The 15,335-nt window shown below is 47.0% G+C and overlaps 1 protein-coding gene across 3 annotated transcripts in view; it reads right to left on the bottom strand.

Annotated features, from left to right (window-relative positions):
* SMS (spermine synthase) overlaps positions 1–10,874 on the bottom strand; it is a 54,264-nt gene extending 43,390 nt beyond the window's left edge. For 2 of the 3 annotated variants that reach the window (XM_024240872.3, XM_063721306.1), the window contains exon 1: positions 10,606–10,874. In XM_024240872.3, the coding sequence (XP_024096640.1) occupies positions 10,606–10,654 (49 nt within the window). In that variant the 5' untranslated portion in view covers positions 10,655–10,874. Of the gene's footprint in view, positions 1–10,110; positions 10,133–10,605 lie in introns of those variants that run through there. The other variant, XM_002831450.5, reaches the window with a different exon arrangement.
* Positions 10,875–15,335: the final 4,461 nt, after the last annotated feature.

The following is a 15,335-nucleotide window of genomic DNA, read 5'->3' as shown; positions in this document are numbered from 1 at the left end:
AACAAAAGCCAAAATTGACAAATGGGATCTAATTCAACTAAAGGGCTTCTGCACAGCTAAAGAAACTATCATCAGAGTGAACAGGCAACCTACAGAACGGGAGAAAATTTTTGCAATGTACCCATCTGACAAAGCTCTAATATCCAGAATCCACAAAGAACTAAATTTATAAGAAAAACATAACCTCATCAAAAAGTGGGTGAAGGATATGAACAGACAGTTCTGAAAAGAAGACATTTATGCAGCCAACAAACATATGGGAAAAAAGCTCATCACTGGTCATTAGAGAAATGCAAATCAAAACCACAATGAGATACCATCTCATGCCAGTTAGAATGGTCTTTCTTAAAAAGTCAGGAAACAACAAATGCTGGAGAGGTGTGGAGAAATAGGAATGCTTTTACACTGTTGGTGGGAGTGTAAATTACTTCAACTACTGTGGAAGACAGTGTGGCGATTCCTCAAGGATCTAGAACCAGAAAAACCATCTGACCCAGCAATCCCATTACTGGGTATATACCCAAAAGATTATAAATCATTCTACTATAAAGACACATGCATACGTATGTTTACTAAGCACTATTTACAATAACAAAGACTTGGAACCAACCCAAATGCCCATCTATGATAGACTGGATAAAGAAAATGTGGCACATATACACCATGGAATACTATGCAACCATAAAAAACAATGAGTTCCTGTCCTTTGCAGGGACATGGATGACGCTGGAAGCCATCATTCTAAGCAAACTAACACAGGAACAGAAAACCAAACACCACATGTTCTCACTCATAAGTGGGATTGAACAATGAGAACACAGGGACACAGGGAAGGGAACATCATACACCTGGGCCTGTCAGGGGGTGGGGGGGGCAAGGGGAGGGAGAGCATTAGGACAAATGCATGCAGGGTCTAAAACCTAGATGACAGGTTGATAGGTATAGCAGACCACCATGGCACATGTATACCTATGTAACAAACCTGCACGTTCTGTACTGCATCCCAGAACTCAAATTAAAAAAAAAAAAGTCCTGTCATATTCTTGCATCTCATACCAAAGGGAGTTAATAGTAAGCTCTTTTCCTCTCAACACCAAGCCTCCAGCTCCAAATCAGACAAACCTCCACGTAGGAACAAACACTTGGACTGAGAAACCCATGACCATCTTCCTCAAAATCCCACATGCAACTGGGCCACTTAGCTATAGCATTATACAGTTAAAAGATTCAATGTTAAGCCATTTATAAAACTTCAGCCAGGTACTGCAGTGTGCACCAGTAACATTAGTGACTCAGGAGTCTCAGGCTGGAGGATCCCTTGAGTCCACGAGCTTGAAATCAGTCTAAGCAACACAGCAAGACCCCATCTTTGCAACCAAAAACAAAAAACTATGCCACTACTGTTTTCCAAAGCATGATCCAAGGCACTGGCCCTGAAAATACAGGTTGAATATCCTTTATCCAAAATGCTTGGGACCAAAAGTGTTTTGGATTTTTTTTTTTTTTTTTTCCATTTTGGAATATCTGCATCACACTCACTGACTGAAAGTCCCTAATCCGGAAATCCCGAATCAGCATTTTTTTGTGTTATGTCGGTGCTCAAAGTTTCAGATTTTGGAGCATTTCGGATTAGGGATGCTCAACCTGTACTCTAAGAAAAAGGATTGAGGAACAGTTCTATATTCATCTCTACACTCTAAGGCCAGCAAAGGAATCTGGAATGTCTACAGGCACATAAGTCTTGTTTGAACACTGTGATCTACAGTCCTTCTAGAAGGGAGAATTCAGAATTAAATATAGCAGTGTTCTAGGAATTGCTCAGGATTCTCACTGGAGAAATTTTCATTTATGAAAAAAAATGGAGTCATGCAACACAGGTAATTGATATCTTAAATCAAAGTGTCCTTTAAAACTTCTGCTTTATAATTTAGAGAGGAAGCCCTTTAAATAAAGTAGACCAACCTTCAAAACATAGGGCAACCCATTATTTTCTGCCTCTTCTCTTGCCAGCAGCTTTCGTTACCCTTCAAGTAAGTTAAATTCACACCTCTTTATAACTGCGCATCTTTATCCACTGGCACAATTTCAAAGTACTCGGCCCTAAGTACTGCAATTAGTGTTAGGTATTTTATGTATCATTTGACATTCTTCCAAACATTTTATTGGACATTCCACCCAACGACACAGTGTGTGGGATTTTAGTATCATTAGCACCTTCATGGAGAGGGAAAAATTAAGGTGTGTGTAAAACTACCCAGAGTCAAGTCAGTTCAGGAATCTAGAACATGCTACTGGCTCTTACCAGCTCCTTTTGAATCTGTGGCTTAGCACGTAAACACATTTATCACCAGTATCACCACTAGCTAGCTCAGTGGCTCCTTCCGGAACACAGATGACAGTGTCAATTTAATGAAATCCAGGCCCACCACACCTCAGGGCCGCAGGGTTGTTTTTCCTGGGGTCTGGAAAAGTGCCTAGTTGTAAGAGTTTTAAAGAGCATTTGTGCATGGTTTACATACATGGTTTGCAGATTCAATTGAGGAGGTTTTCTGACTTTTCAAAAGAACTGAGTCTATACCACGAAATGGTGGTTGGAGCCACAGTGCACACCAGCAGGCTTAGGTTACAACTGCAGTGAAATAGTGAATTAAAACACCTGGAATATGCAGACTCCCAAAACTAAACTAATAACTTTATTGACGTTTTTAAACAGATACTAGTAACTTTATAACTAATCCTTATCTGTGAAAGATTAGTATAACCATGGTGATCGCAATTATAAAGCCCATAATTTCAAATCTTCTGGGTATCAAATCCAAAATCAAAAGCTCTAACTTTTTAAAGCTATTAGAGAGCATTTTAATCTTTATCTCCTGAGAAGGTAGCTAAGGCCTGAAATTACCAATTCAAACAAAACGGAGTAAATTACATATTAAGGGGATGAGAAGATTCCCAATTGGTAATTCCTCCACTGCAAATGCAAAAGTGACTTTCTAAAAAAAAAAAAAAAAAAAAAAAAAAAAAAAAGACACATTGACTGACTACTGGTTATTAAATTAGAATGTCTCATGCAGGGCTTCAGATTACTTGAAAAAGTACCCCTCCCTTGTTAGCCAGGATGGGGCTCACTCCTAGTGCCTTGATTATGGAGTCAATTTGTTAAACATCTGTCATCCCTTCCAAAGCATTTTAAATACTGAACTACCCAATGAGAACTAGATGAGGATTATAGATATAAAGTAGAAACTAAAGTCTTACCATATGCTACCTCCATAGGTTTAAAGAAATCGGTATGACTTGGAAACTACAATCTAAAAAGAATCATTATGGTTTACTCAATTTTTTAATGGCAAGCCCACAAAACTAATTCCCGGCAACATGAGGTTATTCAGCCTGGAGTCATATAGAGCATAACCTGTGCAATTAAGAATATTTTGCAGAGTTGGGAAAAGAGCATTTAAAAAAAAATCACAAAGCAAAAGCGCATGCCAAAGGAAGGCAATGCCAACAAGGGATCTCCCGGAAGCAGCCCATAAAATATTTTCAAACACAATTAACGCATGAGAATTCCTGTGTAAAGCACACAAAAAAGTCTTCTCCAAAGCTGTCAAATCCTGAGTCCAGGTGCTTCCTGGCTACTGGGAAGCACAAGGAATATACTGGGGGAAGAGGAAAAACCGGGTAAAAATTGGCCGTGTATGTGCTGATACAGAGTTTAGACTTCATCCATGGGGTAATAGGGACCCATGGAAGGGTTTTTAAATAGGAAAAGGGACAGGGATCCTGTTGAGTTCCTAATGATCGAACCCATCCCCAAACAGAGACAAATGGGGAGATTGTAGCCAGGAAACTAAAGTAAGGAACAGGTGGTGAGCAACAAATTTGAGAACATTGGCAGGCAGAAGCCACAGGACTTAATGACTGACTAGGCTGACTGGGTTGGGCTGAGTGAGGTAGGTGTGCCAAAGGTTTCAGACAAGTTTTTGTTGTTGTTTTAAATAAGGAACCTACTAGAGGAGTTCTCATACTTTAATCAGCAACAGAATTACTGTGAGGCAGATGATTAAAAATGCAAAATCCAGGAACTCACCCCCCTCCACCAACTGTGATTCAGTCCGTGTAGAGTAGGGCCCAACCATGCATTCCCCACTCCCAGTCATCAGCCCCGAAAGGCTTCATTGTCTGCGCCTGCAGTGTTATCACAATGGGGGATTAAAGTGTAGTGGGACGGGATAATAATGCTGAAGGAGGGGGAGGAAGGAAGCTTTCTCTACTCTTGAGAAAGCTAGATGCAATCTGAACTACATTGTTTAGGTTTTATTATTTAGACAGTTAGAGCTATTTAAAACACACAAAGAAGACATGCCTCCACCAGACAGCAGCTCAAATACAGGGGAGCGTGGGAGCTGGTTAAAAAGAGCGATGGTTCAGGAAATCAAGGAGGGAAGGTCACCTCAAACCACAGGCTCAGTTGAGTAGGAAGCGATGACCAAGCTCCTAACAGACCCCAGTGCCAACCTTAGAGAAAGACAGGGCCCATCCTCCTTCCCTGCCTAACAATTTGTGGGCATAACTGACACTTCCAAGAAGGACCAGGGAAATTTTGCTGATGATCTGTCATCCAAATTACTGAAATGGTCTAGTATGAATTTAAACCAGGGTTTCTCTGTCTGGGCACTACGGACGTTTTGGGCTGTCAATGCTGTGGGGGAGTTGTCCTGTGCACTGCAGGACGTACTAGATGCTAGTAGCATCTCCCCAGTTGTGACAACCAAAAATGTCTCCAGAAATTGCCAGATGTCACCCATGGAGGGAAGCACCCACACTGAGAATCATCGCCTTAAACTAAGAGGCTTCAGAATCGTGGAAGCAGAACCAGCCTTCCAATCAAACAGACATGGCTTTGAATTCCAGCTCTGCCACTCAAAAAGTAAAAAACCTCAAGGTTAGGCCTATTTATTTGTCTTTAAAATGAGGATAACAAGACCTACCTACGGTTATTTTGAGGATTTACCTAAAATAACGCACAAAGCACTCAGGGCACCTAGCCCCTGTGGCAATTACGAAGTACAACTTTTATGTTTTCAAATAGTTCAAAGAGCCGCTTTTGTTTTTGAAGAGTAACTAGGGACATGCGCCTCCAGCATTGGCCTTGGATGGAAACCTACACCCCCTAAAAGGAACATACAATATACAGAACGGGCTGTCTCAGTCCTCCCCCTTCCCAGCCTGGGGTCTGAACCTGGGGTCCATGGATGCCCAAGGGGCCAATGGATACAATTCAGGGGGCCTGTGAACTTGAATGGAAAAAAACACAAAGACTTATTTTCACTAATAGAAATTTAGCACTTTCTTCAGTTATGCTTGGAGGCCAAAAAATCACACATTGTCAACTACACCTGGTCATTGTCACAAACAATCAGGTTTTTCTCCCTGCCTAACAATTTGTTAAATATCAATTTGCTCAGCTCTACTTATGAAAGTTATTAGCCTTGCTGCCACATCTTGTTATTTGATGTGTTAATAAAGAAGCACATGGGCTGGGCGCGGTGGCTCACACCTGTAATCCCAGCACTTTGAGAGCCCAATGCGGGTGGATCATGAGGTCAGGAGTTCGAGACCAGCCTGACCAACATGGCAAAACCCCGTCTCTACTAAAAATACAAAAATTAGCTGGGCGTGGTGCCGCGTGCCTGTAATCCCAGCTACTCTGGAGGCTGAGGCAGGAGAATTGCTTGAACCTGGAGGTTACAGTGAGATCATGCCATTGCACTCCAGCTCAGGGAGACAGAGGGAGTGTGGAGTGTGTGTGGGGGTGGGGGGGTGGGGGGGGCGGGGGGGTGGGGGGGCGGGGGGGAAGCGAAGCACATGTCATGTTACCATACCACACGGTGGGGGTTTCGTATTTTGAAGATTGGGTTATTTCACGCATTTAAAATTCTTACTCTGAGAAGAGGTGCACGGGCTTCCCTGATGAGGGTCAAGGGTACAACAGAACTCCCTGGCCCAAACCTTCTCTGCTAAGCCCATAATTCCCAAGTAGCCTTCTGTTCTTAAATTATTAAACAAGGTTTGTTATAGAATTTGTGAATTTGAGCGACACAAATCACTTTGTGTCCCTGCACAAATCATATAGCAATGGTCCAAATGACAGACCTAACAGTATCTGCCACATTTCTGAATTCTGGACCATCCTCCTAATTCTACAAGGTAAATGAGTGTCTCACTTTCCCCTAATGGACGTGAACCAGCATTCCACTTTTACCTTAACATAAACTTGGTCTATTTAATCAGCGTGTACCAAATATCTACCATGTACCAGAGCTGTCTCCAGGATACAGACCCTGGTGGAGGTCTGCTTTCAAAAGATATTCCCAGCCCAGAGGAAAAAAATGGACATAGGATTGCTAGATCTTTTCAGAGTTGGCTGGCCTGTTAGAGATGTTCCACTCCAACATGGCAAGAAGAGGCTATAGCAGCTCACTCACCACTGTTTTTGCGTGCGGGTTTTGCTTTTTTGACACACAGTCTCTCTGTCGCCCAGGCTGGAGTGCAGTGGCATGATCTGGGCTCAGCGCAACCTCCACCTCCCTCGCTCAAGCAATTCTCTTGCCTCAGCCTCCAGAGCAGCTGGGACTACAGACACAGGCCACCAACACCTGGCTGATTTTTGTATTTTTAGTAGAGATAGGGTTTCACCATGTTGGCCAGGCTGATCTCAAACTCCCGTCCTCAGGTGATCTGCCCACCTCGGCCTCCCAAAGTGCTGGGATTACAGGCATGAGCCACCACGCCTGGCCCTTGTTTTGTTTTTGAGAGAGTTTCATGCCACTGTCCAGGCTGGAGTGCAGTCTCAACTTCCTGGGCTCAGGGGATCCTCCCGCCTCAGCCTCCCAACTAGCTGGGACTACAGGTGCAGAAAACCCACCACACCTGGCTAATTTTTTTTTTTTTTTTTTTTTTTTGGTAGAGCTAGGTTTTTCCCATGTTGCCCAGGCTGGTCTTGAACTCTTGGGCTCAAGCACTTCGCCCACCTCAGCCTCCCAGAGTGCTGGGATTACAGGCATGCGGCATCACGCCCGGCCTCTCACTCACCGTCTGGATACCCAGGCATTCTGCCTAGCACATAAGGCTAGGCACAGATCACATTTCCTCCACCAGCTCAGATGTGCCTAAACTATCTAAACATGGGACAAATTTATTCCTGTTAGCCTCAGGCTAAGTCACAAAATGTTTTTCGGGCTCAAGAGTCCTTAGAGTCCAATACTTCACTTACAAGATGACCACAGATGAGTTGTTTTTTTAAAAGCAAAAATAAAAATTTCCTGGGTTACACCTCATCACCCAGAACACTAAACCAGCACCATCAAGCCCAACCTACAGTTGCTCTTGGTGGTCTGGTGGCTGCTGCGTTCCCAACACAGTAACAACATAATAACTAAGTGGTTCAAGTTTAATTCCACTAAAATCACATCATGGAACTGGAACATTAGAAAGGATTACTGACAAACGGGGAAAAGAACACGAATCCAGGCTCCACAGGCATTTGACTCACCCTTGAGTCACATCCAATATTCACATGCCAAGAGTAATGCCTTTTGACTCATTATCAATTAAATGTTTTTGGAGACCTCACAAGTCGATTTTTCACCAAGTTCCCCTTACTAAAAACTAAGCGAACTTAGATCCCAATCTAGCCAGGATCTCTTTATTTTTCAAATGTGGATACTGACAGGGCGATGTGCTTCACCCCAAATAAAGTGATGGGAGAGAATACAATATGAATCGGAGTTCTTATGCCCAGAACACTTGTAATGACTCAAGGTCTGACAGATGCGTACATACACACATTCCCCACCCAACCCCCACACACATGTAATACTTCTTTCTAGAATGTTCACCTTGCCATCAAAGCTTTCTCATCTTTAAGAACAGACTGGGAATTAAAATATTAACAGCTTATGTTTCTTCTTTCCCTCTTAACGTTCTATTCTGATCTATACATGTCTTTATCATCAATCTTTTTACTTCCTCGTTGCACAACTAAATTAAGATGCCACTTCCACACCTTTCCAACTTAAAAAAACGCCAGTTTCTCCTCCTCCCTCCCACACTATACATCCATGGTTTTCCTGGACAGTGTCAGCCCAAAGTGTTAAAATTCTCTCGCTTTTTCTTCATTCGCTTTTCCCACTTCAACAAAACAACAGAAACATCCTACTGTGAACCAGCACTTCAAGAGACTAAATCTAAATTTGGCCAAGGAGGTTTAAGGACAAAGGGAAGTGCCAGAGTCTTTGGGCCCCATGCTGAGATCACCCTCCTTAAAGCATAAAAGAAAGCCCATGGACAGGCCGGGCACGGTGGCTCATGCCTATAATCCCAGCCCCTTGGGAGGCTGAGGCAGGCGGATCGCTTGAGGCCAGGAGTTTGAGACCAGCCTGGCCAACATGGTAAAACCCTGTCTCTACTAAAAAAAAAAAAAAAATACAAAAATTAGCTGGGCGTGGTGGCTCGAGTCTGTAATCCCGGCTACTTGGTAGGCTGAGGCACAAGAAGTGTTTGAACCCAGGAGACGGAAGTTGCAGTGAGCCGAGATCGCACCACTGCACTCCAACCTGGGCGACAGAGTGAGACTCCATCTCAGGGGAAAAAAAAAAAAAAAAAAGTTAAGAAAATCCATGGACGATAAATACAGGTGAGTGTTCACAAGGTGCTCACAACAAGGACACTTCCCAGACTCACCCCTTACTAGCTGGGTGACCCTAATACACTATTTCTCCTCACCACTAAATTCAGTATGCTAGAGCTTTCATTAACCATTCAGCCCTAAGGCTGGCAGGGTAATTAATGAAAACTTGGCTCTTCAGCTCCACCACTCAAGCACCATTTCATCTCTAGCAGTCTCCATGCCCTACATCCTCACCTAAGAAATGTGGGAACTAAAATTAACATGCTTTGTTTTCTCTAAGTCACTTCAGACCACCTAAATACATTGACATTGCTTAAAAACCCTACAGTGTGCTCCACAGCTACCCCCTTAAGAGTAAAAGCCCGAAGAGGTGTACACTTTTTTTTTTCTTTTTAATAGACAGGGAAGGCTCAGAAAGGTTAACATAAACGCAAGGCCACACGCAGACCCCAACAGGAAGAAGCCAGACTCAAACCCAGGTGCTGCTCCAAATCCTGTCTCCACTAAATCTTGTGCCTTCGGAGATCCTTTAAATTTGCGGGAGAAAATGCAAAGTGAGTACTCAGAAATTCAGAAAGAAAGAAAAAGTCAGTGTTAAAAATGGTAAGAGAAAAGCCTGCTCTATCCAATTCGAGGAAAACAGTGGGAAAAGCAAGGTATGAGCGAGACACTCCAAGTGGAACCTATGGGAAGTGCAGATTCAAGTCTTCGGCAGTCACAGGTTTAAAAGCCACCAGAAAAAGAAAGGGCAGTTCTATCCTTCCCGCGACTCCCACCCCCCACGACAGAGGCACCCCGAGAAAAGAAGCCTGCAAATTATCCCTCCCCTTCAAATTTCCTGCACACAGTTCCGACTTTAGCAGGCCTCTCTCTTCTGGTCGGTTTTTTTTTTTTTTTTTTTGAGACAAGGTCTTGCTCTGTCACCCAGGCTGGAGTGCAATGGCGCGATCTTGGCTCACTGCAACCTCCGCCTCCCGGGTTCAAGCGATTATCCTGCCTCAGCCTCCCGAGTAGCTGGGATTACAGGCGCGTGCCACCACGCCCGGCTAATTTTTGTATTTTTAGAAGAGACGGGGTTTCACCACGTTGGCCAGGCTGATCTCGAACTCCTGACCTCGTGATCCGCCCGCCTCGGCCTCCCAAAGTGCTAGGATTACAGGCGTGGGCCACCGCGCCCGGCCGGTTGTCTTTTGATAGCCCCCCGATTCGGGGTGTAAACGATTCCCGCGCCCAGACCTCATGCCTCCCCACCCCCAATAATAATAATCGTTTCCTTTTCCCGTCCCCCAGTTCCTTTCCGGGGGATCCGTCTCCTACGCAGTCGGCTGAGAATTCTGCAAGCGCTGCGCGTCCGCAGACCTTTCCCCAGCCCCAGCTCCCTAGGAGGGGAAACCCCCGCCCCCAAGAGGGAAATTTACCCGCCTGCAAGAACAGGAAAAGGTCGCGCGGGCAGCCCCGCTCGGCGCACGCCCCCAGCCCGGGCTCGCCGCGCGGGTCACGCCTCGCTCTGCCGCAGACCCTGCAACCCTCGTCCCATGGGGGGGTCCGCCCGCGCTCGGCAGCCCGGGGACTCCCCGAGCGGGAGCGCGAAAACGGCGAACCCGCGTGGGAGCGCGGGTGGACGGCCAGGGCCCGGAAGGGCGGCGCGGCCGGCGGGCACCCGGGACTGCCCCTCCAGGCCCCGAGCTGCGGCCGGGACGGAGCGCGGAGCCAGCAGGAGCGCGGCCTCCGCCCGACCGCCGGCGCACGCGGCCCCGCAGCGCGCTGTGCGCGGCAGTCCGGGAGAGTGCGGCGCCGCGCGGGCCGCCCGCATTGTTCGGCCCGCGGCGCACGCCCCGCCCGACCCCGGCCCCAGCCCGCCAGGCGGCGGGAGCGGCTGGGATGGCCGCGCAGGTGGCGGCGGACGCCCTCACCTTTGGCGCCGAGCATGAAGTCGAGCGTGCTGTGCCGTGCTGCTGCCATAGTGAGGCGAGGCCCTGTGCCATGCCTGGGGGAGCGGCCGCGGGAGACTGGGGGGCCGCGCGGCGTGTCAGGCTGCGGCCGGCGGGGAGTGCGCTGCGCCCGGGGAGGCCAGGACTAGGAGGTGGGAGGGGCCGCCGGGAGCGACCCGGGGCGCGGGGGCGGGGCCGGTCCCGCCTCCGGGAGGGAGGAAGCCGGGACGCCTCCAGCCCCGAACTTGGAGCGCCGGGTGTGAGGCCTCGCTAATGGTGGAAACGTGGGCGCCGTGCTCCCCGGCGTGCGTCACCAATGGCCGCGCCCTGCTCCAAGGCTCGCGCGGCCGCTCCCGCCATCCGTTAGGTCACCTTAGGTTTAAACAGCGCAGCAGGATTTCCGGGGGGCCCACCCCTTACGCCTCCCCACACACCTCTCCCCAAGCCAAGGCCCCTCTTATTTCCTGGCGGAGTCGGGAAAATCAAATGATGAGATCCACCCCTGTAGTCTAAGAGTACTGCCTGCCTTTTCTTACAATGCTGCAGTTAAACCCATTCGGATTATTACCATTATTAGCAAGGGTCTGCTTTGCATTTGAGGACTGAATAGAAAGCGCTTGGGCATTTACGTTATCTACAGTTTCACGCAAAATAAAATGAGGGAGAAACCAGTAAGAGGACAGCATTGTTGTTAATATTGAATTAGGAAACTGCAGACTCCGGAGTTGCTTGTCTAGCAGGACTCCTCCATCACTGGCGCCTCTATTCAGGGCAATAGCCTTTGCGGTGGGCTTATTTTTGACACCGGGGTTACGGCTGCTGTTCAACAAAATGATGGCAAAGGGGAGAGAGCATGAGCGTCTGAACTAAAATTATTCTTTATTGCACTGACAATATCCCTGGGCAAATGCCTCCATCATCGTGTCAGGCTTATGTGCCTCTCACGGCCACAGGAATTGCTGTAATGGTTAGACAAAATTTAAATCAATGAACTCATGTGCCTCCACAAAAGCAACGAAGCACCTGGATATTAAACTCATCTCTTCCTCCAGGCAACGGCTGTTTTGCTGAGTTCTTCACCTTTCTACAAAAACTGGGCAGTGTCTTCACAAATGTTCTACAAGGGTCTGTTGAACAGACCTTTCTCTGTTAAGAACTGAATCTTTTTCTAGGACCTGCATTAATTTTTGTCTACCCATGGCCACCTGTTTGTTATTCTGCATGTCTTACCATTCTTCTCTGTGTCCTAGATTCTCAATTTTGTTAACTATTGCAATTCTCATCCTTCAGTTAGCTATGTCAGTCTGCAGCTCCTCTTTCTTCCTGGGATGTTCTTCACTTCTTGCCACTCCTCTGGAGTCAGGTCACTGACAATAGAGTTGTCTTTGTCCTGCATGTTGCAGGAGCAGTAGGGCTCCATGGGCCTCAGGTGTGCCTTTCCCCACTCAGCACCAGTGTGGGCCTCACATCAAAAGAGCCCTGCACTTGGTTTAATTCTCTGCTGTTGCCATCTTGAAATTCTTAACTCTCGAACAAGGGGCCCCGTGTTTTTATTTTGCCCTTGGCCTGCAAACTGTGTAGCTGGTTATGCTCTGCAGCTTGTGTCTGGCAGCACAGGTGGCCCTCGGGCTCAAGCTTGAAATCTCATCCCCGGCACTTGTGCCTCACCTTGTTTCCTGCAAGGTACAAAGCAGAGATGAAAAACCTGAGATGCTTTTGCTTAACTTATCAGACAGCCATAACAAAAGTGGAGTTTAACCAATGCTTCATTGGCTGGGCATGGCGGCTCATGCCTGTAATCCCAACACTTCAGGAGGCCGAGGTAGGCGGATCGCTTGAGGCCAGGAGTTGGAGACCAGCCTGGTCAACATGGCAAAATCCCGTCTCTACCTAAAATACAAAAATTAGCTGGGCTTGGTGGCGCACACCTGTAATCCCGACTACTCGGGAGACTGAGGCATGAGAATCACTTGAACCTAGGAAGTGGAGGTTGCAGTGAGCCGCGATCATGCCACTGCACTCCAGACTGGGCAACAGAGCGAGACAGTCTCAACAAACAAAAAATAAAAAACCACAACAAATGCTTCATGATGTTAGCACAGCATCAGAGTTAAATTGGCCTCAATAAGGAACCTACATTGTTGGGGTAACATTAGGAGTTATTGCAAGGATGTTCCCACTGCACGTCGAGCAGTAACATAATCCTGCTCGAGGCCTCTTTTAAACACCTCCAATTGGGCCGTGAGTATCTGTTTGGATTCAGGAACATGTTCTCATTACCTGAGTTTTATAATCTAGGCCCTTGGCTTCCAGGCCTGTTTCAGGACTAATAATCATTTTGTTTGTGGTAATTGTGTTACAGTCGACCAGTGGATCCTGTGCAGAGTCTTAAATACTGCACAGCTGTTATCAGACTCTTCAGCGACTCGTCCTGCAACAAAAGACTCAGCAGAGACTAGATTTACCCTAGTCCGACTAGAGACTGCATTCTTGAAAGTCTTGCCAATGGTGAAAATGTGGATATCGTGGATTCATGTCCTGCAGCCTGCCGCTGACTACTCTTGCCCGAAAAGGAAGACTGAGAAAGAGTAAAGCAGTCCTGCCTTCACGGAGCTGGCCAGGCACTCACAGCTGTGCCTGGATGTCCTGTTGATCAGAAACAACTCCCAAAAACACCAACATCAGGCAAGGCCACTCTATGACCAGGGTGGGACAAAACACAAACAAGACCACTCTGTAATCATGTCTGAATATAGAGAAAACATAAGCCTTGTCCAAACCACAAATATGACCAAACACCACCTCTCCCCCCAATCCTGGCTAATATGAGGGACTGCTGCTTCTTTACCAACCACAGCTGTAGCCTGGCTCTAATTTTCTCTGCTTCTAGAGAACATTTATTAAACCATCCAATCATAGAATTCCCCCCACCCCCGCCCCCCGCACCAGCTTCCAATCCAGAGCAACACCTGGCTTCCCTAAACGCTCCCCAAAAACACCTGACACAGTGTCATGCCAGATGCCTATTCAGTAGGGATGGCACCAGGTTCAAGGGGCCAAAGAAGAGACTCAAAGACATAGAGTTTATTGGTAACTTACATACGGGGACAATCCAGTGGCAGTGGGCTCAACAGGAGAACACCCTCCCCCTAACAACCTGGCAACCTTCATTTACCCTAAACAAAGGGCCTCAATCCCCTTCAGGACCCACACTGCTTTGGCCAGGCCAGAGGCTCAGATGTTCCCCATAGATAAGGAATAACTCTCTGGTTGGCCATGCTGGGAACTCCAAGCACACATTCAGGTGCACTTGACATACATGGTCGTTCTCACCTGACAGGTTATTGCTGTCAGGTGCCACTAACATACCCAGGTGCAAATCCTCTAAGTCATCCTTTCTCACACCCTCTTATTGAGAGCCCCTGCCCCATCACTGCCTCTATTCCCATGGCATGTGTTTCCCCCACCTGCAAGGAGAAGAAAACTGCTTCTTCAACTCTAGGTGTGTTCCTGGGAGTGTGTGGCTGCAGTGCAGTGACAATATAGACAACAAGATGAAGTCCAGGCTTAGAGTGAAAACTTTGGTGACCCACTTAGCAAAATGCTAGTATTACGTATTAGCCCTATCCCTACCTCCCTTTCAAATGGGCCCACTTGCTTCTGAGCAGACAGGCCAAGCTGGACATCAGCAACAGAGTTTCTAAAAATTCAGAGAAAGAGCCACATTGTCCTACACAGTGAGCAAGTGTGTACTGGGAAGAAGGAAGTCAAAAGCAGAAAAGAGCCCTCTGTTAAAAAGGAGGAGGTGGTGGTGGTGGTGGCAGTGGATGGGTAGCTGAGGTGCTAATTGGAAATATCCATAGGCTATTGGCCTGCACTGTAAGGCCACCCATCATGCTGCTGTCCCAAACTTTCATTGCAGGGCGGGTGAGGGAGCTGATGGGGGTTGGCAGTCCTTAACAGCTGCCCTGGTCATCAAAGCCAGTAGCCTTTTGTTTCATTTTTTTTAATATAATTTTTTTTCACCAGTTCATTTGGGACCCTTGGAGACATTCTGCTTCCCTGGCCCCTGTGTGCCACTGTGGTGAAATCACGTCCCCTCTTAAAAACTTAGCATTAGCTATTAGTGTTAGAGTGGCTGACAAAGATCTGGATCACTCCCCGCCATTTTTTCAGATGAATGTGGGACTCACCCAGCTATTTTAACACTATTTAAAATTTTGATTAAAAAGAGTATGTAAGGCCAGGCGTGGTGGCTCACGCCTGTAATCCCAGCATTTTGGGAAGCCAAGGCGGGCAGATCATCTGAGGTCAGGAGTTCAAGACCAGCCTGACCAACATGGTGAAATCCCATTCTACTAAAAACACAAAAATTAGCCAGGCATGGTGGCAGGCGCCTGTAATCCCAGCTACTCAGGACGCTGAAATGGGAGGATTGCTTGAACTGGGAGACACAGGTTGCAGTGAGCCAAGATCAGGCCACTGCACCCCAGCCTGGGTGACAGAGTGAGACTCCATCTCAAAAAAAAAAAAAAGTATGTAAGCAAGAGGGGGCTAGGATGTTTACAGTGATTCTCAATTTCAGCTGCACACTGGAATCACCTTGGGGACCTTAAACATACTGCCACTGCCTGGGCCTAGCCCTAGTGTCTAATGAAATTGGCCCCAGGTACAGCCTGGGCATTGGGATTGTAAATAAATAAATGAATAAG

This window comes from Pongo abelii, chromosome X, assembly GCF_028885655.2.
Source record: "Pongo abelii isolate AG06213 chromosome X, NHGRI_mPonAbe1-v2.0_pri, whole genome shotgun sequence".
Taxonomy (NCBI): domain Eukaryota; kingdom Metazoa; phylum Chordata; class Mammalia; order Primates; family Hominidae; genus Pongo; species Pongo abelii.
This window is presented reverse-complemented; position numbering and strand designations above follow the sequence as displayed.